Source organism: Mycteria americana, chromosome 16, assembly GCF_035582795.1.
Source record: "Mycteria americana isolate JAX WOST 10 ecotype Jacksonville Zoo and Gardens chromosome 16, USCA_MyAme_1.0, whole genome shotgun sequence".
Classification (NCBI taxonomy): Eukaryota; Metazoa; Chordata; class Aves; order Ciconiiformes; family Ciconiidae; genus Mycteria; species Mycteria americana.
The window spans coordinates 6,306,839-6,330,532 of record NC_134380.1 but is presented as its reverse complement, the minus strand read 5'-3'; the positions used below and the strand labels follow the sequence as shown (position 1 = coordinate 6,330,532).

The 23,694-nt window shown below is 54.4% G+C and overlaps 2 protein-coding genes across 6 annotated transcripts in view; one reads left to right on the top strand and one right to left on the bottom strand.

The window, feature by feature from the left end:
• Nucleotides 1–10,756, top strand: part of ITGB4 (integrin subunit beta 4) — a 31,749-nt gene extending 20,993 nt beyond the window's left edge. For 3 of the 5 annotated variants that reach the window (XM_075518879.1, XM_075518880.1, XM_075518878.1), the window contains 11 exons: nucleotides 550–732; nucleotides 955–1,086; nucleotides 2,108–2,308; nucleotides 3,222–3,395; nucleotides 3,885–4,058; nucleotides 5,017–5,166; nucleotides 5,848–6,036; nucleotides 6,314–6,469; nucleotides 6,921–7,085; nucleotides 7,536–7,652; nucleotides 8,263–10,756. In XM_075518879.1, the coding sequence (XP_075374994.1) occupies nucleotides 550–732; nucleotides 955–1,086; nucleotides 2,108–2,308; nucleotides 3,222–3,395; nucleotides 3,885–4,058; nucleotides 5,017–5,166; nucleotides 5,848–6,036; nucleotides 6,314–6,469; nucleotides 6,921–7,085; nucleotides 7,536–7,652; nucleotides 8,263–8,405 (1,784 nt within the window). In that variant the 3' untranslated portion in view covers nucleotides 8,406–10,756. The remainder of the gene's footprint in view (nucleotides 1–549; nucleotides 733–954; nucleotides 1,087–2,107; nucleotides 2,309–3,221; nucleotides 3,396–3,884; nucleotides 4,059–5,016; nucleotides 5,167–5,847; nucleotides 6,037–6,313; nucleotides 6,470–6,920; nucleotides 7,086–7,535; nucleotides 7,653–8,262) is intronic. The other 2 variants (XM_075518881.1, XM_075518882.1) reach the window with 2 other exon arrangements.
• Nucleotides 10,757–11,053: 297 nt separating this feature from the next.
• On the bottom strand, nucleotides 11,054–22,335 carry GALK1 (galactokinase 1). The gene is made up of 8 exons (XM_075519076.1): nucleotides 22,154–22,335; nucleotides 21,137–21,326; nucleotides 20,678–20,797; nucleotides 20,019–20,154; nucleotides 19,422–19,603; nucleotides 19,024–19,174; nucleotides 12,368–12,530; nucleotides 11,054–11,250 (listed from the first exon to the last, which is right to left on the bottom strand). Exons 1-8 carry the CDS (start codon nucleotides 22,319–22,321, stop codon nucleotides 11,179–11,181), a joined length of 1,182 nt encoding a protein of 393 aa, XP_075375191.1. The 5' UTR covers nucleotides 22,322–22,335; the 3' UTR covers nucleotides 11,054–11,178.
• Nucleotides 22,336–23,694: the final 1,359 nt, after the last annotated feature.

Genomic DNA, 23,694 nt, shown 5'->3' with positions numbered 1-23,694 from the left:
AGCTCATTTTCTGACCGGGGCAGTTGTGGCAGCTCAGCCAGGCTGAGGGGCTGGAGTACACTCTGCAGGCTGGGCTGGTCCCAACCAGCAGCAGAACCAGAATGGCTCCAAGTACGTTACTTGTGAAAACTGGGATCTGGAGGGGTCACTTCTTGATGGAAGGAGTACAGAATTCACCACCCAGGATTTAATCCTGCAAAGCCCAGAGTCCTCTCAGTTCCCATTCACTTCCATAGTGTTTTGTGTTGGTTTTCATCTTAAAAACTTAGTTCATAGGTCTAGACCTAGGGCTGGGGTGCCAGGAAGATGCTATTTGGTGACACACCAGCAACAGGAGACCTCTGCTGTAGGTTGACTTCAGCGTTCAGTCTGGTAATTTTCCCGAGATGTCATGCCTGTTGTGAGCAGCCCAAATAGGTTCTGCACCTTGTCCCAGAGCCAGGCTCTGTCCTGACATCAAACCTCAGCAAGCCTGTTGGCCAAGGGTGGGGTGCTGTGGGGTCTTCTGTATCTCGACCTCATGGGTGATATGTGTACCTGTATTTGCAGTACCCATTGGCCCAATGAAGAAGGTACTGGTTGAAGACCCAAAGAAGCGCATGGTGCTGATAGAAAACCTGCGGGAGTCCCAGCCCTATCGCTACATGGTGAAGGCCAGAAATGGTGCTGGCTGGGGACCTGAGAGAGCAGCTACCATCAACCTTGCTACGCAGCCCAAGCGCCCGATGTCCAGTGAGTTCCTGCCCTGCCTGGGGCAGTGTGGGGAGCGGTGTGGGGAGCAGAGGAGGCAGGAGCAGTGCTGGGGAGTGCTCCCCATCACCCCAGCTGCTTCACTGCACCCTACCCACTCTGCTGCAGCAGCCACCCTGGTGAATGCTGAAGGCCAGCCTGAGCATGGGAACCCTGTGTGGTTTTGAGCTGCCTGTTTAATGGTACTTTCCACCTCTCCTCCAGTCCCCATCATCCCTGATGTCCCCATCATTGATGCTGAGGGAGGTGAGGACTATGACAGCTACCTGATGTACAGCGCAGATGTGCTTCGCTCTCCAGCTGGCAGCAAGCATCCTAGTGTCTCTGATGATTCAGGTACATTGCTCCGAGTTTTGCAAAGGTCATTTTTAACATTCATTTTCCTTAACAGCTTTCAGCAATGAGCTTCACTGCTCCTTTCCTCCTCACGGAGATGGGGAGATCCAAGTCATGAAGATGGTGGAGATCAGCCTTTCCAAAGCACAGTAGCTGCATCCATGGGAACGCTTGATTAGTCACAGTGTAAATAAGACCAGTGCCTCCTTGTCTTAGCCATGAGACAAAGAGAAATCTCAGTGTGGGGTGAGAGAGGAGCTTTTTCATGGCCCTCCTTGCTCATCTTCCCTTCCTGTTGCCATTTGGCTGGACCACAAGAGTTACTGTCAGCAAACAAGCACTGGCAAGGCACAGACCTCCGAGTCTCTTGGATGCTCAGAGTCTTGGCCAAGCCAACAGGAGGGAACTCACCAAGTGCTGGGGAGGCACTGACCTCTCTTCCTCCATTACTTCACTCTCTGAATGAGGCTGGCTCCCTTGTCTTGTACTGGGACAACGAGGGGAAGATGGGCCATAAGTGAAATGATGAGGCTTGTCGGTAGGATCTGGAGGGTCTTTCTTGGGGGGGTTCTCCAGGGCCTGGGATCCACGAGCGAGCCCCTGGTCCGTACAGGGAGCAGAGGTAATGGGAATGCCAAGAGTTTGACCACCCCGTGTGCACATCAAGGAGTGAGGAAACCTCTCCTGAGCAGAGGACAATTGTCGCAGACTCTTCATGACAGGGACGGGCATGTGGTGGGACTTCGACTCTTGCCTTTTGTTGTGATGGACACAGGGCTGGAAAACAGCCCTGGGGTTGAGGAACCCCATGCATGTCACATTCCCTCCATCAACCAGTCACACAATGGTTGCACCGCCTGAACTCATCAGCCAACACTTGGTGAGACAGGCTGTGAATGGGTGTCATTCCCACTGGTGCCTGCCCCTTCCCCTCCCCAGCAAGCAGCACGAACATGGTGGGTAGCACACTCTGTCCCCTCTGCAGATAATGCCAACACCAGTGCTTGCATTGTCCCAAAAGGCTCCAGGTGGAAATATGTGCAGTTGCTGGGAGAAGACTTGGATCTTCGCCGCATCACCTGGAGGCTCCCACCTGAAACCATTCCCCGCCTCTCTGGCAGCAGCCGCTTCTCCTCGGACACCGAGGGTCTCCTCCGCGAGGAGGACAGCGACGTGGCTACTGGCAGCCTGACGAGGAGCGGGACCCCCCGGCCCCAAGCAGGTGAAGGACGGCTTCCTTAGGGCACTGAGTGTCCTGTCTCGTCCTGCTCTGAGCCGAGGGGCCAGCAGCTGGGGTCTGCCCCAGTACGTGTCCCCTTCCTCCCCTCGTGTGCCCATCCTCATGTTGGCGTGATGCACTGTTCACATGCTGTAGTCTGCTTCAAAACCTTGTCCTGGTGTGTCTGCTCACAAGAGTGTCAAGGTAACCCGCATCTCGGCATGGACTTGGGAGCCTGCTAGCAAGTTGCTTCTACAAAAGGCTGGACCTTCAAGGCAGGAGCAAACTCAGATGATACCTGCTAAGTGCCACCTCCAAGGACAGCTCCTCACCTTAATTAAGTGCCCTGAGCTTCTGGGCAGATCTGCTGGACTGTTAAACAGAAATCACTCTCTCATGGGTAGCTGATCTCTCCTGGCCTCCTGGGAAGGGATGGGGCTTTGTCAAGGACCAGAACAATGGAGCAGAGTTTGCTTTTCAGATCCAGCTGAGATGGAATCCAGAGTGAGATTTGGAGAAACCGTCTCCATAAAGGGCTGTTTTTCTTCCACCTTCTTTTTTAATCTGAAATTATAAACCTGTGCTTGCGTCAAAGGAGAGCTGTAAGAGAACATGGTGAGAACCACAAAGCAGTGCCCCAGCAAGGCCGAGGTCTGGAGTTACCTTGGGCACCATGGGTGTCTCTGGTGCTGGGTGTAGTGCAAAGTCTCTGTTTACCTGTTTGTTTCTGCATCATCGTATCGGGTGGTTGTGACTTGTTCTAGATGTAGCACTCCAGAGTGACCTTCCAGAGTGGCTGAACCCAGGATGCAGCCAAGGCAGGGCGCACCATGATGCCTCCTGCTTCCTCTCCATGGAAACTGGAGCAGCAGCCCTGTCCGCAGCCATGTTCCTCATGGTGTGCCCTCTTTCACAGAGCACTTGCTGAATGGCCGGGTGGACTTCTCCTTCCCTGGCAGTGGCAGTGGGACACTGACGAGGACAACAAACACCAGCTTCCACCAGCTGAACTCACACATACAGCAGGAGCACAGGGTGATGGGGAGCTCCTCGCTGACAAGAGACTACTCCACGATGCTGATGGGGCACGGTGAGTACTGTGGTGATGGGCCCTGTCCTTCCTTTCCACGCCCATGACTGTCTTCGGACCCACACCCTGCGAGTCCAGTTGGGGTGAGGACTGTGTTCGCAGCTAAGGGGGCCTATGGACCAGAGATCTGGAAGGTCATGTCCTTACCACTGATGTGTAGGTGCTTTGCTAAGGCCACCCTGCTCCCAGACCAGTTTGGAAAGGGTTCCTATCCCTCATGTGCAGAGTGCTCAGGAAAGGGAGCTACATCTTTCTTTGCACCGCAAAGCACTCTGGGAAGACCACGTGTCTCCTTCTTACTCTATCTAGCAGCATGGTTGCCTTTCAGCTCCACACATGTACATCAGCTGGTGCTGACAGAAGGTTGTTAAAAGGCTCTTTAACTCCAAGCCTTAAAAAGTCATCTCTGCAGGAGCCAGCACCTGGGCTGAACCCGTTCTGAAGTCTCCAATGGTGTTTTTCTCTCTTTCTCTTGCACTGCTTCTGTAGATTACCCAGGGAGACTCCTCCCTCCCATCCATGAAGATGCTGGGAGGACAATCCCACGGCCCCGGGATGTGGGTTTCAGGAGCAGGGCAAAGGTGAAGGGTTACTACCCCAGCACTGGCTTTCGGGACTCTATAATCATGACTGATGGGTCCGCAGGGATTTGCAAGTACATAGGTACAGCTTTGTCCAGTGTCTCCTCCCACCCACGCATCCATAACAGCCAAGCCACCAGCTGTCCATGAGCTATTGCCATCCACTGCTCGCCCCAAACCCTCTCTCCATGGCTTGCTGTGTGCCACACTGATCTTCCTCCTGACCCAGCCTGTGCCTCCATCACACCACCTTTCCATTTGCAGGTGACTTCAGCTGTGTTTCAACCTACCTGGGCTGATTAACACTCACCACCACTTCCACCATGCTCTAACGAGCTGATCAGCTCATTGTCCCCATCCTCTTCATTCCTAACAAGCTTGTTGTTCTCAGTATTACCCCACAGGCCTTTGGAGGACTCCTGGGGAGAACGTGTGCTCCATATGAGTTGTCCCTCTGCAAGCTCCTTGGCCAAAGCCTATGTCAATGAGGGGCTTCACTCTCTGAGTGTCACCTGCCTTGGAGGCTGCCGTGCCTTGCCATGAGCCTTGTGTCCCAGTGGGCTGAGTTGGGGGGGGAGCCAGGAGCACCCAGTCCTGGTCCCATCTGCCTCCATCTAGTTGAACAGTTCCTGGAGGTGTTGGGCTGCTTTAGCTGTAGACTAGGGTTAGTCTTAACAGAGCCTCATCTGAAGATGTTCATGAAGCGTTTGGCAGACTGGACAGGGTGCTTTGGGGTGAGCAAGACGGGCCACACACAGCATCCGGGCCCCTGCTCTGGTCTCTCTACCACAGGGGCCTGAAGCTTACCTGGCCTTGTCCCACTCAAGGTTGGCACTTCAAGGCCATGGGATGTCACTGTAGGTGTGCAGAGCCAGCCAGTCCCCCCTCGTGATGGGCCAGCTTGCAGAGATGACATCTCACCACGTTCTCCCTGGACCATCAGGACCATCCCACACTTGCGCGTGCCACTCCCTCCTCTCCCCCAGACCCCTTAGCCCCAGCCCCCAAATCTCCACCCTGATGTTCCCTTTTTGCCTCAGACTCCAGGCTGCCGCTGGGCATCCCTGACACCCCCACACGCCTGGTGTTCTCTGCCCTGGGACCTACCTCCCTGAAGGTGAGCTGGCAGGAGCCGCACTGCGAGAAGGAGGTGCAGGGCTACAGCGTGCAGTACCAGCTCCTCAACGGAGGTCAGTGAACAGGCAGCTGGTGCCCACCAGGCAGTTGGTGGTGGGAGTTTCTGGTGGTGGAGAGTCTGGTCTGGGTCTTCTCCTGGGCAACTGGCTCTCGATGACCCTGCCTGAGCAGGGGGGGTTGGACCAGATGACCTCCAGAGGTCCCTTCCAACCTCAACCATTTTGGGATTGAGGAACTGGTCCCACCTGCTTTTTGTGTAGCCTTGAGGAAATATCTCGGCTACCCCACAGTTCTCATTCCCCATTTCTGCTGGGGGGACAATTTCTGGGGTTGCTTGTGGAGTCACCCCTCCTCCAAAAAACCTTGGGCTCATCCTCCACCAGCCCCAACATCTTGGTTGAAGGTTTTTTCATCACGTTGGACTTGGAGGAAAGATTGGAATGAAAAAATCTTATTTTTACATGAAACTTGGGGCAGTCTTAGTGAAAATGTCATTCTCTTTGGCTGAAAATCCTTGAGTTTTCAAGAAGCTGTTGTTTGTCCCAAGCCTTTTTTGGAACAACATCTCATCCTGCACTACCAGTTGTTGGTGGCAAGGTGTGATGGAGGTGGCCAAGGAGGGGCCCTGGATGACTTTTCCAGGCAGTTTGTTGGAGAGAGTTTAGGCAAAAGCCATGGTTCTGTCTTTGTGCCTGCAACCTGGTGCTGATGTCCCCCTTCCCTGTGTGTCCCAGGAGAGGTGCACCGACTCACCATCCCCAACCCCAGCCAGAACTCAGTGGTGGTAGAGGACCTGCTGCCCAACCACTCCTACATCTTCAAGGTGAAGGCGCAGAGTGAGGAAGGCTGGGGCCCCGAGAGGGAAGGAGTCATCACCATAGAGTCCCAGGTGGACCCGCAGAGCCCACTCAGCCCTGTACCAGGTGAGATGGATGGGGGACAGGAGAAGGATGGCACTGATGTCTCTGCTGCTGTCTACAGTGCTGGCCTTGCTGTTTTCTCTCCCCTTACCACATCCTGAGCTCTCCTTTCCTTCCTTTCATTTAGAAATAGGACCTTCTTCCCTATGCGCTCACCTTCCACTGCCTGTCTAGATAGCTGAGACCTTCCAGCTTGTTTCATAAATGCTGTGTGGAGACCCCTCCCAGGCTCCTCCTCACCACCTTCTGTGATACTGACCTCTCACTCGTGCCCCTGCAGGTTCACCCTTCACGCTGAGCACACCCAGTGCTCCCGGACCGCTGGTTTTCACCGCCCTCAGCCCTGACTCCCTGCAGCTCAGCTGGGAGAGACCCCGCAAGCCCAATGGGTCCATCTTGGGCTACATGGTCACCTGTGAGATGCTGCATGGAGGAGGTACGTTATCAGGCTGTGGAAGCCCAGTTCCGTGTGTAGAGCACAAGATACCTACAGCAAAGGCAGCAACTTGCTGCATTTCTGCTGGAATCAGCAACAAAGTTGTCTGCTTACATCAGACAAAGTGCGAACATGAGGCTGATTCCAGTCCTGGGAGCTGCTGGACCCCGACACTTTGTGTCATTGCGTGGTCTGGTGTGACAAATGTGGTGGGAAGAGGAAGGACCTGTAGCTTATTACAGCCAAACCCAGTAGAGGTTGTTTGTTGAGGATCACCACTGTACTAAAATAGGGTTGTCTTAACCCTTAGTAGAACTGGGTGTGATCATACAGTCTGTGGGTGGCTTAAAGCTTAGGGAAAGCCAAGACAGCAGCCAGAGTTGGGGGGAGTGTGTTTGGAGGGACCATCACTCCTGTCTGTCTTCACCACTGGTATGTCTGTGTGGATTAGGGGAGCCCAGGAATATCTATGTAGAAGGAGACAATCCGGAAACTACCCTGACTGTGCCCCACCTGAGTGAGAATGTCCCATACAAGTTCAAAGTGCAAGCCAAGACCACCCAAGGCTTTGGGCCAGAGAGAGAAGGCATCATCACCATCGAATCCCAGGATGGAGGTACAGTACCATGTCTTTGTGGAGGTGCAAAGATAAGAAACCTCTCAGAGCAGGGAACACAACTTCTGGAGTCCCTTTCCAGCTCTGGTGGTGACTCCATTTTCCTTGAAAGACATGGAGACATTGTCTTCCATGAAGACAATGCTGTGCCTTGTGACCACTGTCCCAATCCTGATGCACTGAATAAGGGAGGATGGTGAGAACCTGCCAGTGTTTAACTTATTATGAAACTTCTGCCTTATGCCTGGTTGTACACATACCTGGAGGCAGCTTCTTACACTGTGTAAGAAGGTGTAAGACCTTCCCAGTCCTCCCAGTTCCTCCTAAACCTGGCTCTGATGTCAGCAAGAGAAACCTCTTGAGCTGACTGATGGGTGCTCACTGCAGGGTTGAGGGGTTGGAAGCTCTTTGTCATTTTCTGGCTGACTCATCCATGTTCCTTGTCCCCAGGCACTTTCTCCCAGTTTGGAGGACAGCAGTACATGAGGGAAGAAGTGTACAACTTCCCCACTGAATACACCACCAAAACCAGCATCAGCCATTCCTCTCTGGATCCCCACTTCACAGGTAGGGGCTCACTGTCTGCTTTGAAAACCTTGGAAAGCAAAGGATAACTCTGCTTGTCCAAAGGTCTGAGGGTGCTTTTATCTCAAGTGTCAAAGACAGGGAGGGAGGTCCATCAGGTGGGACTGATGAAGAGGACCAGACCCTTTCCTACACTGTGTCCCTGCTCTGCCCCAGAGGCAGCTGCAGTCATTTCCCCATGTGCTGGCCAGTCACAGAGGGAACGCTGAGTTTTCCAAGTCCCCCAGGACTATCACTAGGGACCAAATCATAGCTCTTCCTGCAAGGTTAGATGCCTTCAGAGCACGAAAAAACAGAGAAGTGTGACGACCATCTTTTTAATTACATCAGTGTAATTGTCCCATGTTGTCCCACTTGAGTTCATGGACTCATGGGTTCATGCTGCAACATGGAGAGTTTGGGAGCTGTTAGGGAGATCCATCTTATTGACTGACATAGCAAAGTACTGAATCACTTGATCTGGAGAGGTTTTCCATCAGTGAAAGTGGTATTTAAGGAGAAACCTCTGCCAGGAATCATCAGGTAGAGCAGATCCTATTCCCAGTGACCCCGTACCTAGCGTGGGGTCCTACCACTGAGCTTCTTGTTGCAGATGGCATGCTCATGACAACCCAGCGAGTGGAGAGCACCAGTAGCACCCTCACTAAACAGGTCACCAAAGAGTTTGTGAGCCGGACCGTGATGTCCAGCGGGACCCTCAGCAAACAGATGGAGAGGCAGTTCTACGAGGCCTGAGCCAGGGCAGGCTGCCCGCCAGTGGGACATTTGTGTTCAGATGGCAGGACTTTATGGAACAATCTAAGGGTGCTTCATCCAGATGCTGCTGCAGTGCCTGGGAAGCTCTTCCTGTGGGCAGACATCCTCCATGGCACTTCAAGCTCTGGACCTCTCCTTTGGAGCCCAGCGCACTCAAAGCTCTGGCATGGTTGGGTCATCAGGTGTGTGCTCATCCTTCAGGGCTCGTTTACCCTGTCCTGCTCTGCAGAGACTCAGTTCTGCAGAGTCCACAGGGATGTCTTCCATGAACAATCACTGCTCACTCCAATACCATTCTTCAATGCCCATCCATCCAAATGCATTTGCCAAAACTTGGGTGTCTCGATGGCTCCAGCCTCCCCAGATAAATGGAACAGAATGATTTATTCTCAGGTCCTCAGTTTTGAGAGGATCCCAGCTGGCAACATCCTGATTCAGAGAGGGTCACCATTTCCATCTTTGCTCCAGGCTCTCTAGCAACTTGCCTGTCCACTGGAGATGGTTATTTTGTTGTTTGGGTTTTTTATGAGAGCTGCAAGGTCAGGGTTTGGGGTAACCTATGCTTTCTTACTGCACCTATTTGTGTCTATCCTTCGCTGCTAACATTTGGTACCACGATAGCAAAGTATAGCCTTTCATTTGTATAGCATTACTTCTGAAAGCCTCTGATTGGGTTTTTTTTTGCATACAATATTGTACAGTTTTCGTAGTATATATATAAATGTATTTTATTATTTATAAAAAAAAATGGAGGTGGATGAGATCTATGCTGAATGTGGAGGCTACACTGGGACTATGGCTACTGAGAAACATGAATAACTGGAAGAAATTAGCTAAGGGCTTGATCCAAAGGCCACTAAACCCTGTGGAAATCCTGTTGATGAGCTGGTGGGCTCTGTCTTGGGCCTTATATCCTTCAGCACTGGAGGCTCCAGCAGAAGGCTGCAAGCGGCCAGACCCACTCGCTGCACAGCATCCACCAGCCGAGCACTCTCCAGCCGCAGCACACATGCGCAGCAGGGCTGGGAGCTGCCTGGAGGCGAGGGCTGGGGATGGCCCAGGCAGCGGTGCCTGGAGATGGGAACGGTGCCTGGGATTTCTTACATGGCTGATGTGGAAAGCATGAGATTTTGGGGCAGATGTTGGGTATCTTTTAAAAGCCCTTTTGCCCAACAGCAACGTGAATGAAGGGACCTGTGATCCCTCAGTAAACACAAGGGAAGAGCAAGCCTGGGAACAGCAGGCTCTCTCATCATCCTGAGCAAGTCTCTGAGCCTCCTTCAGCCCTCAGCTTTAGCTGTCCTTGCGCAGTGCTGGGTGCAGGGCTGAGCTGAGACCTTGCTGGGCGTCGTTTCCTGGCTCCGGGCATGATGCCTGGCATCTCGCTGCCCTCTGCCAATGAGAACAATTGGGCTCCATGTCTTGCTGAACAGCATGTTTCCCTGGCATGCTGCAGCTGCACGGGAGCAGGCAAGGAGCCTGCTGAAAGCAAGAATCCTGCCTGAAGCAGCAGCTGCCACCGTTCTGGATTAGAGCTTCCAACCAAAACAGCTGCTGCCTAGTCTCCCTGGCAGCATATCGCCTGCCTGATTTGATCTGACGTTGGACCTTGGCTTTTTTTTTTTTTTTTTTTTTGACTCAGAAGGAGACTTTGAGCACTGACACTGAGAGCTCTCTCTCCTCTCCACGTTGTTCGTTTGAATGGGATGGGTTGTATGTGTTTGAGCCAAAGATGCATGTGGGTGAGTAAAGTCCACAGGAGTCTCTAGGACTCCAGCTGGAGCTAGGTTAAGTTTGAATTTGGGTCAAGAGATCAACTCCGTGGTTTTACTGTGACTTCAAGAAGCACTTATTTTTCCTGACCAAGTACCAGTGGCATTAGCCTGCCTGCCTCCCTCCCAGTTCCCATCTCACTTGTGACTGGGGTTTCCTCTCCAGCTGACGTGTCTCCTCCTGCACATGGACTCCGTGACCCTTTCCCTGTGCTTTGTGGTCCAGGATAAAACACTGAGAACTGCCTACAAAGGGAGCCCCACTTCCCAGCATTTTAACCAAAGACTATCCTGTTATCCAAGAGAAGAGCACAGCCCATCAGCTGCTGCTCTCCAGCATGTCTCGCCATCCCCATGCACAAAGTGGCTGCGCACCTAACTGATGCCTCACGCTGGAACAGCATCACTTCTTAATATTCATCTGGTCGTTAGCGCCGGTGGTGTTTCAGGCTTTCCAAGGTGGATCCAGCAGCCCACTCTGACAGAGGGTCTTTGATCAAATGGCTTCATTCCATCTTATGGAATTCAATATATTCAATAAATGTTTTCGCTACAGTCTGCCTCTTCCCTTTTCTTTAAAAAATAAATAAAAAAATAATCATCCCCCCCAATACCCTCCATCTGCAGCAGCAGATGAAGGACACATGCCAGAAGCAGATACCCAAGCAGGGACTTCTGCCAGGCATCAGTGCCTGCTGCTCCTCCACCGCCATCCTCTCCTGCGACTGCAGCTCCAGAGGCACTACTGGACCCCGTGTCCCCAGTAATGGCTTGTTACACCAGCGCAAACTGGCATTAAACCAGTCTCCTGGTGACTTTGGTGTCAGAGCTCGGCTCTGGTGGGTGCAGAACGACTGTGCAAATGGTTTGCATTTATTAGGCAAATGACGCAGACAGACAAACTGATTCCTTTGCGAAGCGAGGAAAGCAGCTGCCTCTCGGAAAGAGGTGATCCCAGCCCAGGCGAGGTGGTCGCTCCTCTACGGGGGTAGCACCTTTGCCCCTCCGGAGGGTTTGGTGAGGTAGAAGGTGGCTGTGCCGCTGTATTTCTCCTAGGAGACAAGAGGAGCAGTAAGTGCTGGTGCTCCGGGGCCGTACCACGCCACAGCAAGAGGCTGAGCTGGGGGATGCCAGAGCCAGGGGGAGAAAGGCCCTGCCGGTCAGCCCAGCCAAGCGTCTGGCCCGGCCACCGCTCCAACAGTGGCTACGTGAGATGCTTTTTGGGGACAGTATGCTGTCCTGGCAACTGCCTGGGGTCCCTTGGTCCATCCACAGCACGGGGCAGGAAGGCTATCAACACATCCCCAAGCTGATCCTTCAGCAGCCCCTTATGGACTGCTCTCCGTGACTTTTTCCAACCCCTTTTTGTCCCTGCTGATGCTGCTGACCTCCACAGCCTCTGGCAACAGCAGAAAACTCACCGCCAACTCTGTACAGTGGTTCCTCAGCTCTGTTTTTCTCCTAACCGATCCAGTGGTTGCTGGCTCTTATTTTGGAGGATTTGAGGTTCAGTTGCACACTCACCCTATCTACCCCCTTTGCTGTTTTGTAACTCCTGGTCATGTTCCCTCTCTCCCAGCTTCTGGTCAGAGGGCCGAGGCACAGCTCTTTCGGTCTCTCCTCATTTCAGACACCTTCCTCTGCCCCTTCTTTATTCCCCGTGCTATTTACAGGGTGCACCATGATCTCATATAGCAGCAAAATGAAGCTCTACCTCATTCACAGCCCCCGTCTCCTGACACCCCCATTTTGCTGGTGTCTTCAGCTACCAGTGCATGCTGAGCTGCTGATTTAGAGAACATTGATGATGGCACTGAGATCTTTCCTGAGCTGTAACTGTCAGCGTTAAGCTCAGCATTGCCTAAGCTTGGCTTGGATTACTTTTCCTTAGATAGATTTAGCCTTCCTGAAGCTCACCTGGTACCTTTTCGCTCACTTTCTCAATGCAGTAAGGTCCTTGGGCAGTGCTCTGCGACCAGCATGGTGCTGAACTGCCTGCAAGAGCTTAGTAGTATCAACAGACGTGGGGTTATCCCTGCGTGGCACTGGATGGGCTACACCAACCCCAAGTGCCACAGGAGCACAGCTTCAACGGCGTCCCCGGGCCATGCCCCTGAGTGTTTCCTTGGGATCTTTAAGTCAATCTCCCGGCACTTTTCTGCCGCATACCTGGATGTGGTGCTGGGCTCTCTCTGCAGCCCCAGCCTCCAGCAGCGTCACCGTGCAGCCTCCAAAGCCTCCCCCAGTCATCCTGCTGCCGTAAATCCCATCAACCTCCAGGGCTGCCGCTACCAGCTCGTCCAGCTCCGGGCAGCTCACTTCATAGTCGTCCCTGGAGAGAGGAGATCCATGGTCAGCCCTGTCCTGCACCCCGGCCATAGCCCCCGCACCATGAAGAGCGGAAACACGCATCTTGGTGCATCCATTGCTGTAGCAAACTGCAGCTATGCAGGATGCTGCAGATCCCGGTCCAGCTCTCTGCCTGTTGTGGTTTAACCCCAGCCAGCAACTAAGCACAACTAAGCACAGCTGCTTGCTCACCCTCCCTCCCCAGTGGGATGGGGGGGAGAATCAGAAGGGTAAAAGTAAGAAAACTCGTGAGTTGAGATAAAGACAGTTTAACAGGTAAAGCAAAAGCCACGCGCACAAGCAAAGCAAAACAAGGAATTCATTCACTCCTTCCCATGGGCAGGCAGGTGTTCAGCCATCTCCAGGAAAGCAGGGCTCCATCACGCGTAACGGTTACTTGGGAAGACAAACGCCATCACTTCGAACGTCACCCCCGCTTCCTTCTTCTTCCCCCAGCTTTACACGCTGAGCATGATGTCCTATGGTATGGAATAGCCCTTTGGTCGGTTGGGGTCAGCTGTCCCGGCTGTGTCCCCTCTCAGCTTCTTGTGCACCCCCAGCCCACTGGCTGGTGGGGTGGGGTGAGAAGCAGCAAAGGCCTTGACTCTGTGCAAGCACTGCTCAGCAGTAACTAACTAAAGCATCCCTGAATTATCAACACTGTTTCCAGCACAAATCCAAAACATAGTCCCATACTAACTACTATGAAGAAAATTAACTCTACCCCAGCCAAAACCAGCACATTCTCCACCCTTTATTCCATACTGTTTATGTCATGCTCAGGTCCCACACTATCCAACACCTCCTCATTAACCACCACCTCCCTTCCCATCCTTTGATACAATACACAGATATCATTCCCTTAGTCTATGGCCCACCTCTGTGAAGTGTCTGTAAAATGTCCATAAATGTCCACAAATGTCCATTGAGTTCATTTAGTCCGTGCTTTCGGGCTCCATCTGTCATAACAGTCCTTCAGGGCAGGAGAGATGGTGTGTGGTGTTGGATTGTTGCATGCTGAAGCCAGTTCTGGTTCCAGTATCGCTGCACTTTGCTTGGTTTCATCAAAGTGCAATTAACATCATACCATTCAGTTCACTGGCTATTCTCACCCAAAATCAAATCCCCTTGAGGTACACAGTGGACTTCCTCATCCACCCACATCACCCACCAAGGTCTTTGAGCAAAACCAGTCCCACAGATGGGTTTGCCTTTGCCCGAGGCAGGAGTAACCCCGACTGTCTTCCCCAGCATATTTTTTATGTGCACTACGGGGACTTTATCTCCTTCAACAGTGCGTAATAGTTTTGATTGGGCAGGGCCAGCTCGATTGGCAGATCCCCTAGTGTTGACTAGCCAGGTGGCCTTTGCTAAATGTGTATCCCAATGTTTGAACGTCCCAGCACCCACTGCTTGCAGCGTGGTCTTTAACAGTCCATTGTATCCTTCTATTTTCCCAGAGGCTGGTGCATGATAGGGGATGTGATATACCCACTCAATGCCGTGCTCTTTGGCCCAGGTGTCTATGAAGTTGTTTCGGAAATGAGTCCCATTGTCTGACTCAATTCTTTCTGGGGTGCCATGTCGCCACAGGACTTGCTTTTCAAGGCCCAGGATAGTGTTCCGGGCGGTGGCATGGGGTACAGGATGTGTTTCCAGCCATCTGGTGGTTGCTTCCACCATTGTAAGCACGTGGCGCTTGCCTTGGCGGGTTTGTGGGAGTGTGATATAATCGATCTGCCAGGCCTCCCCGTATTTCTATTTCAGCCCTTGTCCTCCGTACCAGAGAGGTTTTAACCACTTGGCTTGCTTGATTGCAGCGCATGTTTCACATTCATGGATAACCTGTGCGATAGTGTCCATGTCAAGTCCACCCCTCGATCACAAGCCCATCTATATGTTGCATCTCTTCCTTGATGGCCTGAGGTGTCATGGGCCCACCAAGCGATAAATAATTCACCCTTATGTTGCCAGTCCAGATCCACCTGAGCCACCTCAATCTCAGCAGCCTGATCCACCTGCTGGTTGTTTTGATGTTCTTCAGTGGCCCAACTCTTGGGTACATGAGCATCTACGTGACATACTCTACAACCAGGTTCTCTATCCAGGCAGCAATACATTGCCACAACACGGCAGCCCAGGACGGGTTTACCTCTGCTCTGCCAGTTGCTCTGCTTCCATTGCTGCAACCACCCCCACAGGGCATTTGCCACCATCCATGAATCAGTATAGAGATAAAGTACTAGCCATTTTTCTCATTCAGCAATATCTAAAGCCATCTGGATGGCTTTCACCTCTGCAAACTGACTCGATTCACCTTTTCCTTCAGCAGTTTCTGCGAATTGTCGTATAGGACATAGCCTTCCATACAGCGGCCCTCCACCTCCGATGCTTTCCCACAACACAATGGGACCCATCAGTGAACAGGACATATCACTTCTCATTTTCTGGCAGTTTATTATACAGTGGGGCCTCCTCAGCACATGTCACCTCCTCCTCTGGTGATATTCCAAAATCTTTGCCTTCTGGCCAGTCCATGATCACTTCCAAGATTCCTGGGCAATTGGGGTTTCCTATCCGAGCCCGTTGTGTGATCAGTGCAACCCACTTACTCCACGTAGCATCAGTTGCGTGATGTGTAGAGGGGACCCTCCCTTTGAACATCCAGCCCAGCACCGGCAGTTGGGGTGCCAGGAGGAGCTGTGCTTCAGTACCAACCACTTCTGAAGCAGCTCAAACCCCTTCATATGCTGCCAATATCTCTTTTTCAGTTGGAGTATAGTGGGCCTCGGATGCTCTGTATCCCCAACTCCAAAACCCTAAGGGTCGACCTTGAATCTCCCCTGGTGCTTTCTGCCAGAGGCTCCAGGTAGGGCCATTCTCCCTGGCTGCAGTGTAGAGCACATTTTTTACATCTTTTCCTGCCTGGACTGTCCCAAGGGCTACTGTGTAAACTATCTCCCGTTTAATTTGTTCAAAGGCTTGTCATTGCTCAGGGCCCCATTTGAAATCGTTCTTCTTCCGGTCACTGGATAGAGAGGGCGTACAATCAGATTATAATTTGGAATATGCATTCTCCAAAAACCCACAACGCCTACGAAAGCTTGTGTTTCCTTTTTGCTAGTTGGTGGAGACATGGCTGTTACTTTGTTGATCACATCCATTGGGATCTGACAACATCCATCTTGCCATTTTATTCCTAAAACTGGATCTCCGGTGCAGGTCCCTTGACCTTACTTTGTTTTATGGCACAACTGGCCTTCAGAAGGATTTGGACTATTTTCTTCCCTTTCTCAAAAACTTCTTGTGCTGTGTTGCCCCATACAATGACGTCATCAACGTACTGCAGGTGTTCCAGAGCTTCACCCTGTTTCAGTGCCATCTGGATCAGTCCGTGGCAAATGGTAGGGCTGTTTCCACCCCTGGGGCAGTCAATTCCAGGTGTACTGAACACCCCTCCAAGGGAAAGCAAACTGTGGCCTGCACTCTGCTGCCAAAGGGATTGAGAAAAATGCATTAGCGATATCAGTTGTGGCATACCACTTGGCTGCCTTTGACTCCAGTTTGTATTGAAGTTCTAGCATGTCCGGCACAGCAGCACTTCCCCCGTCACTCCAGAAATACAGATGGGTTCTCCCCCTGTATCGCTTGATGGCATCAGGGTACACTGTGCACCGGTGTCTACTACAGCCTTGTACTCCTGTGGGTCTGATGTGCCAGGCCATTGAATCCACACAGTCCAGTAAACCCAGTTGTCCCTTTCCTCCGCCTGGCTGGAGGCAGGGCCCCTCTAGTCCTGGTCACAGTATCTGTTCCCCACTTCTTGTAAATACAAGTCAGGACTTCCTTCATTAAAATCAGGAGTAAGATCAGCCCTTTTACCCTGTCTGGGCAACTGTCCCCTGGAAACTGGAGCAGCAGTTTTCCTGGAAGAAACCCCTTGTGTGATTGTTTTTCCTTGCAACTCACATACCCGCGCCTCTAGGGTCGAGGTAGATTTTCCATCCCACCTCCTCGTGTCCTCTCCGTAGTCACGCAGGTAAAACCACAGGGTGGCCTGTGGTGTGTATCCACTATATCTTCTCTCTTGACCAGAGGAATGCTGACTCCTAATGGCTGAGATACTGGTCCGTAGAGGTGGGAAGCAGGACATATCCTCTTTGAGTTGCTGGAACTCCTGGGACAGTTTTTCAGACAGTTTTTCCACAGCCAAGACGCAGGCCCATAGGGAAGAAGAGAGACATTCTTTGTATTGCCGGAGTTGGCCAGCCAATTCATCCACCGTTGGTCCCTCTCCATCTTTCCAAGTCATTACTGCCAATGAGTTGGCATTCAATGCTGGTGCGCTCTGTACAAACTGCCGCCACATGGGTTGTGTGCGCCTGTCTTCGTCTGGACCTCTGGGTAACTGCTTGTTGTCCAGGTCACCATAAACCACCTCCAGCACGACTAATTCCCTCAGGTATGGGATACCTCTCTCCATCGTGGTCCACTTGCCTGGGTGACATATAACATCTTCCTTGAAGGGATACCTTTCCTTCACACCTGACAGAAGTTGCCTCCAGAGGCCAAGGGCTTGTGCCCCTTTTCCAATCTCTTTGTCAATGCCCCCTTCCCTAGAAAGAGATCCCAGCTGCTTGGCTTTCTTACCCTCTAATTCCAGGCTACTGGCCCCGCTATCCCAGCATCGGAGCAGCCAGGTGACAATGTGCTCGCCTGGACAACAGCTGAAATCTTTTCGCATATCTCACAGCTCACCCAGGGATAGGGATTGGGTGGTTACTATCTCATTTATGGGTTCTGCCTCTTCCTCCTCCTGTTCTCGTGATGGCCCTGGTTCATCTTCATCCCTTACTAAACGAGCTGAGTTTCTTGTGTATAGGGGCGACTGATACCGGCACGGGTTGGTTCTCTGGTTCAGCCGCAGTGCCTCTCGCAGGTGTTGGAGTAGCCACAGTGCCTGTCATGGGGGTAGATCACCGGCTGGTATTCTTAAATAGTTGTTTAACCCTAAACAAGACCTGAACCACACTCAGGAGACATAGCAATAGGAACATGCTGGTTTGAACATCCCAAGGATATTCAAAATTCTCAAGAGCTGTTGTAACTAGCCTGAAGGAGAAGGGAAAGATGGAGAAAGGTGTCTCCCCCATAGGCTGGCTCTCCAAGGAAAAAAAGTAAAAAGTGTAATTATTAATAGTTTCCGATAGATGGCTCCCGAAGTACAGAGGTGATGGCAATGCTGAGTACAAATACCTGATTGGTGTCATGACCAATAATTTGATCATACCATAAACCAGTGTTACACAGTACAGCAAAGCGATAACCTTAATCCAACTCCCAGAGGTGATAAACAGCACATAAATACTGATAAACAGCAAACAGCAAGTACTGATAAACAGCACGTAAGGTGGTACATAACACAACTCTGAGAACAAATACAACAACTTTGAGAGCAAATAAATCAACATTGTGACCAGCAACTACTAAACTAATATAATGAATACTCGTAACAAATTTGTTTTAACACGGTCTGGTCAGATTGGTCATTATCTCAACCCTTCATGCCCCACGTTGGGTGCCAAAAAGACTGTTGTGTCTAACCCGGCAGGCAGCTAACCACCACACAGCTGCTTGCTCACCCTCCCTCCCCAGTGGGGTGGGGAAGAGAATCAGAGGGTAAAAGTGAGAAAACTCGTGAGTTGAGATAAAGACAGTTTAATAGGTAAAGCAAAAGCCGCGCGCACAAGCAAAGCAAAACATGGAATTCATTCACTATTTCCCATGGGCAGGCAGGTGTTCAGCCATCTCCAGGAAAGCAGGGCTCCATCACACGTAATGGTTACTTGGGAAGACAAATGCCATCACTCCGAACATCCCCCCCTTCCTTCCTCCCTCTTCCCCCAGCTTTATATGCTGGGCAGGATGCCATATGGTATGGAATAGCCCTTTGGTCAGTTGGGGTCAGCTGTCCCGGCTGTGTCCCCTCCCAGGTTCTTGTGCACCCCCAGCCCACTGGCTGGTGGGGTGGGGTGAGAAGCAGCAAAGGCCTTGACTCTGTGTAAGCACCGCTCAGCAGTAACTAAGACATCCCTGTGTTATCAGCACTGTTTTCAGCACAAATCCAAAATATAGCCCCATACTAGCTACTATGAAGAAAATTAACTCTACCCTAGCCAATACCAGCACACTGCCTTAAGTGCACATATACATGAGCGAGGCTGCGAGCATTGGGGACCCGCTGGGCACTGCTGTAAGCAGCACATGTCTGTAATGTACGTGACCGGCTGCCTCGTCCCAACACCCCCTGGCACAGAAGCCTGTGGGGCTTTTCCTAAAAGTCCCTGGCAGGCTGCGGCTTGAGAGACATGGGGCAGGACGCAGCTCTGGCTGCCTCTAGTGCTGCACCCACGGGCAAGGGAACCCCACAAGGACCCAAGGCAGCCTGCCCTGCCCCAGGGTTGGTACATCCTCACCTGAGGGAGTTGTGACTCTCCACCATCAGCCTCCCAAATGTCTTGTAGTCCCTGTCCTGCAGTGCTTGCGCTGCTTGGGCTGTCCGTGCTATCTCGCTGATGACGTGCCTGGCCCGCCGGTACACTTCCTCGCCCAGCCGGCTCCTGGCCGCTGCGGAGACATGCATGCCCCTGCAGCAAAGCCACTCAGGTCTGCGGGATGCTGCTGGGGGCAAGCACGGCCGCATCCTGCAACCATGCTGTGCCAGAGCTTCCCTACGTGCGGCACGCTCCCATCCTGGTGCATGCTCCCACCCACCCATCCCAGGTGCTGTCCCATGGTCTCAGCCCACGCCATGGGGCACCGAGCTTCTGCTACCCCAAGGAGTGGCCTGAGCCAAGAGAGGGACCATCCCCACCTTCCAGCTCGGCCATGGTGGCATCTCGCAGGCTGGCCTTGCCGAGCGCTGCCGCTGCCTCCTCACACTGCCGCCTACGCGTGGGATACTCGCTGCCCGTCAGCGTGTGCCGCACGTTGGAGTTGGTAATGAGGACAGCCAAGCTGGCATCAGTCAGCGGGATGAGGACAGTCTCCAGGGACCTGTAGCGAGAGCTCAGTGTGGACCATATGCCCGTCCCCCCTGCCTGTTCCAGCCCTCAGCCATCTCGGTGAGGCCACGTGGCAGGCAGCTCCTGCCTCCGCAGAGGCAGAGTCCAAGTGGTTTAGGATTTCACTCGAGCATTTCACTCCCTCCCAATTATTAGTCCCATAATAGACCATAACAGCTTTGCAGGAAAGACAACCCAGGCAAGTAGCAGCAAGGATGCAGGAGGAGGAATCAAGACACAGGAATCAAAACGCAGGGAGCCCCAGCCCTGCGATGAGATTTTGGGCTGGGTTCGGGGGTTAACCCCTCCCCACAATCCTGTATTTATTTCATGGCCACAGGACCAGGTCGTCCCCACCCGCCCAAGAAGGGGGGCACAGCGCAGTGAGCTCGGCGCTTGGCCCTGACCTGCAGTCAATGAGCAGCGCGTGGCCTTCCTTGCCCATCACGGATATGAACTGGTCCATGATCCCGCAGGGCATACCGGCAAACGTGTGCTCCGCTTTCTGGCACGCCAGCGCCTTGGCTACCAAATCACCATCATCTGTGCCAGAGCAGACAGACGCAGGTTAGCAGCTCTGGGACCTTTGCCCCTTGCCCTGGAGCAGGGGCAGCAAACATGAAGGTAAAGGGTTGCTTTCCCATGGAATGGGGTTTTGCTAAAGCATCAGCTGCAGGTGCTTGCTGCTGCACCAGCGCACAGCATTTGTGCCAGCGTGGGTCCCCGGATCCAGCTGGATGCGATAATTTGACACTGGCGTCTCAGATCTCTCCATTCTTGGGGACATGAAGGTGGGGAGAAAATGCTCCCAAGGGAACATCTTCTAATCCCCCCGGCCAGCCCCAGGGGTGGTCCATGAGCTTTAGAGGCATGGGCAGGTCAGGCTGGGTGAGCCAGAGGAGCCCTGCAGTCACAGCCGTGCCAGCTCCGGCTGTGGGTGGGGGTGTGACACACCCCACAGTGGTGTTTCCCCGAGGGCTGCAGGATCCTGTTAAGAGCACCCCCCTCATCCCAGCTCCCACCCGGGAACGGAGGCACCAGGGGCCAGGACCAGCTGATGCCTTACCAGGGCAGAGCTGCTGGAGGAAGGTGTAAGTAGCCACCTCCAGAGCGGCCGAGCTGGAGAGGCCCCCGCCCAGGGGGATGTCACTGGCTATCACGGCGCTGAAGCCCGGCACAGGACCACCTGCGGAAACAGAAAGGAGGAGGGGGGCCGTGAGTCCCTGGCAGGGCTGGGGGCTGCCCTGCCCCACAGCTCATGGGGAACTGATGGAGAGGAGCCCCTGTCCAATATCCCATTTTAAAATGCAGGGTGATCCATGGCAGAGTGTGACCCAGGCATCCACCTCCCACCCCAAACACAGGGGTCTTTGGAGCTGAAAGCATCTCTGCTGGAGCTTGGCCCCAGGAGCAGCTGCAGGATTGCACCGGCACTGGAAGAGCCCTTAGAGCACACCAAAAGCCGGGCACCAAGCACCGGCCCCATGCGAGGGGGTTCTAATTTGCCCGGCAGCCTGGGCCTTACCCCGGTAGTGCTGGATGACGCCCTTGATGTAGTTGGCCCAGCGAGGCTGCCCTGGGCTCAGAGGGCTGCCTTGGCAGGGAGCCGGGAACTGCACCCTGTGGGGCTCGTCCGCCTCCGCTGAGGTGGTGAGGATGGAGATGGTCCCGTCCTGCGTGGGGGATCCCACCAGCACTGTCCCCAGCTGCAGGGCCTGGAGGGGGGGAAGGTGGGCTTAGACGCCGCAGCATCCCTTGGAGCATCCCCACTGGTGACAGTGGACAGCTGTGGCTGCTTCAACCCACAGCTGGCAGCACCCAACACGTTACCCTTAACTCTGCCCACGCAGAGCCTGCCACACACTCCAGCTTGTCATAGCATTAAACTTTCTGGCTATTTAATGCCACACAGGGTCAGTCTTAGCACTGAAATGTTGTGAGCGATCACCTGAGCTCAGTGCCAGGGTGCTGGCTGCTGGGCTCTGGGGGAGTGGAAACCCACAACAAGGCCGTGAGAGGCTTCGGGAAATTTTTTTTGCCTGTGGGGGAATTCAGCTGACCTGCTCCCACGCTCCTCGGCCTCAAAATAATTAGCTGTAGGTTTGATTTAGGACTGAGCGGGGGCTTCCCGGCCGAGCCGAAGGAGGGCAGGAAGTCCCAGCTGCTTTGAACCATCTCTGCCACCAAAACATCGCTCTCCGGGAACAGAAAATTGTTTGATGGGCTTGCAGAAAAGAGGCTTCAGCCCCTCGAAGAGGCGGTCGGGGAGGGGGAATCACATCCCCCTTGCAGTGAGTTAGGAGCCGGTCTGCGGGGTGCTGCCCCCGATGCTCCGGGTCCTGCTCCGAGCTCCGGTGGTCCCGGGCGCGGTAGGGGGATCCTGGGGCATCCCGAAAGGTCCTGGGCGGGGGGGATCCCGGGGGTGACATCCTGGGGCAGGCGGGGGGAGACGGCGGCCGGGGACCCCCGGAGGCTGCAGGGAGGACCCGGAAGGGTGACACCGAGCGATCACGGGGCCGGGGCGGCGGAGGACGGCCCTTACCATGGGCAGCACGAAGCCGCCGTTGTAGTCGGTGTGCTCGCCGATGAGGTTGACCCGGCCGGGGGCCCACGCCGCCAGCACCGCCGCCCCCCCGAAAGCTGCTCCGTGCGCCCGCCGAGCGGCCGCCAGCAGCGGGGACGACCCGGGCTCCGCCGCCGCCTCCGCCATGGCCGCTCCGCTCCGCCCCGGACCGCCCCCGGTCCCGCACCGCCCCGCGCCGCCGGCGGCCGGGCTCGAACCCGCGGCCCTGAGGGGCCCCGGCGGAGCTGGGGGGGCCCTTCCCGGCCCACGCAGCCCCTTCCCACGGGCCGTGCGCGCCCCTGGCTGCGGCCTCGAGCACGCTGTTCGCGCGCGTGCATCCCTATAGGCAGGGCGAGAGTCACACCTATACACACACCTGTGTGTACCTATGGCGGTGCCGGTACCTGGGACTTTTTAGTACATCTGTCTATACCCATATCCGTATCCCGGTGCCTGCGTTGTCCTAACATATGGACAGATACATAGGGATATATATGCACCGGTGCCTCTGTTATATATGCGTTTTATGCCGATATGTATGCCAATGTATGTATTTTATATATATGTATAGATATATAAGTATATATGTGCCAATATCTGTGTTACCCCTATATATGCCAGTGCCTGCCTAAGCTTTTTACATATTTACATATTTATTTACATACACATAGGTCTGTACATGCCGATGTGCCATAACTGTATACGTAAGTGGGGGTGTGTGTATGTGTGTGCCCACACGGCGATGTCGGTCGGTACGTGCCCGCGGCCGGCCCGCCCGCAGCGGCAGAGGCGGGTGGGTGTGCGCCGGGAGGGTTCACCCCCCCGCGGGGCCGGGCTGCTCCGCTCCTCTCCGCTCCCGGGGCGGGGCCCGTTCCCGGTTCCCGGTTCCCGCCCGGCCGCAGCCGCCGCCGCGGGACCGCCCGGGCGGGGGGACGAGCCCATGGCCGGGAAGGAGCCGCTGCTGAGCGCCCTTAAAGGTGAGCGTGGCCCCCCCCGGGGGCCGGTACTCGCTTCCTCCGGCAGCCCTCGCCCGGGGGCCCGGCCCTTCGCTGCGCACCGGCACCGGTTTGGCCGGACCGACGGCGGAGCCGGGCCGGGCCGGGCCGGGCCGGGCCGGGCGGGGGCTCCCCGGGCCGGGGGCCGCCGTGGCAGGGCCAGCCCCGCTGCCGGGCCGGGTGTTTGCACCCGCGCTGCCGCACCTGGCCGTGGCTTTGAGGAAGTTTATCTGAATTTCTGCCCGGTGCGGCTGCAGGCAGCCGGGGTGGGTCGCATCCCGCCGGGGCGTCGGCACCTCCCGCAGCACCAGCGACCCCCCCTGGGGCTGTGCACAGAGCTGTTCCCGTGAGTGCCCCCCCCCAGCTAGGGCACCCATGGGTGCTGATGTTTCCCCCACCGCAGGCGGGGTGCTGCGGCTGCGGGAGGGCGGGGGGCCCTGCACGGATGCCTCGCCGCACCTCACCTCCTTCTGCCAGCTGCTGGAGAGCATCCTGCGCAAGGGGCTCCGACGTGAGTGGTCCTTC